The sequence below is a fragment of the Gymnoscopelus braueri genome, assembly GCF_963280865.1.
Source record: "Gymnoscopelus braueri genome assembly, chromosome: 1".
NCBI lineage: Eukaryota > Metazoa > Chordata > Actinopteri > Myctophiformes > Myctophidae > Gymnoscopelus > Gymnoscopelus braueri.
The window spans coordinates 41,753,743-41,756,242 of NC_137603.1; the positions used below are offsets into that span (position 1 = coordinate 41,753,743).

A 2,500-nucleotide genomic window follows, 5' to 3' on the forward strand; every position below is an offset into this window, starting at 1 on the left:
ACAGCAGCAGGGGTGAACCATCTGCACAGATACTTCGCCATCAATGAGATCACTGTCAGTGGAAGGTGAGAAGTCATGACATGAAACATGATTAATGGATTTTTCTAATTCAGTAACAGATTATTCAATTTACATAAAATACTAATTATTATAAATGTTCTGTTGAAAATTAATCCAAATATAATTTACAAATCAAGTACTTGGTTTTGTGATACAATTGTAAATTGCTAATTCGCATTATTAGCAACTTAACCTACCGTAAATTAATGCTACCTTATTTTACTGTACTTTTTCTTACCAAATAATCATTAGTCTTTAGACCATGTAAACAGTAATTCAATACATAATACAGTATGTTTTTTGATCATTGATCTGTCATCAGAACATTGATCTTGTCATCAGAATCAATTTGAGCTCAGTCAATTAGTTCTAAAAATACAAATATCAACACAACTTTCAATTCCTCCGAATGCATTTTTTAAATATTAGAACGGTTAACCTACATAATCATAATAATATTTTCCTCTGTCTTGAAATGATCAAACAATTACTTTCACTGGTGACTTATTGTGGAGGCAGGGCTCCCCTCACTAAAAGCACAGGTTAGGTTGCTGGATTTCATGAATTGTGATTCAGTGACTGGTTGACTGTCTTCCCATAGAAAAATAATGAATTAAGCAGCACACCTTTAAATAAACTCAGAGACATAATTTTATTTCAACATTTATTTTAAGCCAAAAGACAGAACGCTGACATGTTTGTCTGTGAGTCTTCCTCGCACATCGAGGAACGCTCACAGACGAAACATGTTTTTTCTAAGGGGATACTGCATACATTTAGTCTCTCTTGACATTTGGACAGTTTTTCTGTTGGGCACCGGCCTACTCGGGAACGATGCAAGTCGAGAACGATGCAAGTTGGAAATTAGGGCTGTGGATCTTCTGCTATCTCATGATTCGAATCTGATTCTTGGGGTCCCGATTCGATTAAAAATGATTCCCAATCAATTTTATCTACCTTCATTCACAACTGGACTTTAACCAAGCCTAGTTATTGCCAACAGCTCAAACAAAAAATGGTATAATACCAGAGAGGGTCGCTTGTAAAAATTCTTGGCTTTCATGGTATCTTAGATTAGGTGCACTTCTATTTGATGCAGAAACACAACATAATTGCTTTGATGCAAGTAACATTAACAAGCCCCAACGAGCGCCAGCGGGACAGTGACACGCACTCCTCCTTCCCCTCTGCTGTGCTGAACTGAAAGTAACTGGAGTTAGTTTCGTTTTCCCCCTAAAGTCTTGAATATAACTGAAGACGTGCTAATGTGATTATGGTAAGCTTACATTTCCTATAACACACACCATACAGTAAGAACTCCTGTAACTCCTGTTACTTTCACCGTTGTCAGAGTACCCCGGTGATGTGTGTAACAGAGACAAGAAATGTTTTAATGCAGGTTTTGTAGGCGTTTAACACACGTGTTCATTAAGCTGACAGTGAAGGCTTTCTTCTTACTGTGGTAATTATGAGATTATGGAAGAAGCAATCATCTCTCTCTAAGCTGTTTTAATTAGTAGCTTGTTGTTAGACTGAAGTAGGGGGAATTTAAATGCACTGAAATATCAACTCTACCCCCCGCCGCCCCCCCCACCATCCATCTATTCTGTTCCGTAAGTCCATCTCTTCCTCTATCTTCTCTTCTTCTCTCTTCTGAAGCATGTAAATGGCATGTTGGCAAGACAAAGGACAGGCTGTGTGTGTGTGTGTGTGTGTGTGTGTGTGTGTGTGTGTGTGTGTGTGTGTGTGTGTGTGTGTGTGTGTGTGTGTGTGTGTGTGTGTGTGTGTGTGTGTGTGTGTGTGTGTGTGTGTGTGTGTGTGTGTGTGTGTGTGTTTAGAGATTTGCTACACACATACAATGTGTAAATGCCCATGTCCTGTTGGTTTAGATGACTACATGTTATTATGATGTTATATCATGATGTTATGACGAGGTCCCTGGCTGTTCTTTACTCTAGCTCAGTTAACCACACTGTTATGTTTAATATTTTCTATTTGTTGTGTCTGCACTGCAGCATTGTGTCACCACATAAGATCTACATTGTGATTTTATTTGACACAAGGTTTGACCTGTGAACTGATGTGAAAGTTGGACCTCTGACTGGCTGTTGCAGAGAAAGTGTTAGGAAAGCTGTGGCTATAGTATTATGTATAGAATATTATAATTTAAACAATATCTCACAGGACATGCTTGTGAGACTTTATAAGTAAGGCTAAGATTCGGTCGTAGGCACGAGGCCACAGTACGAAAATTATCACAGCTGTGCTGATAACAGCACAATATTGAGTGTGATATTGCTTTCATATTATAGATCTACTACAAACTCTTTATTAGCTTTAAAGTTTGTATTTATTTGTCTCCTCCAACAAGTATTGTTCCTTCAGGACTCCATCAACAAAATTGCACCAGGTTCACTTCTTTTTTGTTTTGTTTTGGTTC

General features: G+C 38.0%; 1 protein-coding gene across 1 annotated transcript in view; it reads left to right on the forward strand.

Moving 5' to 3' along the window:
- Positions 1 to 2,500, forward strand: part of ush2a (Usher syndrome 2A (autosomal recessive, mild)) — a gene marked incomplete at both ends in the record, with an annotated part of 324,178 nt that overhangs the window by 47,310 nt on the left and 274,368 nt on the right. Inside the window, one exon of the mRNA XM_080433174.1 lies at positions 1 to 65. This exon is cut by the window's left edge and continues 157 nt beyond it. Within this exon, the coding sequence (XP_080289300.1) occupies positions 1 to 65 (65 nt within the window). The remainder of the gene's footprint in view (positions 66 to 2,500) is intronic.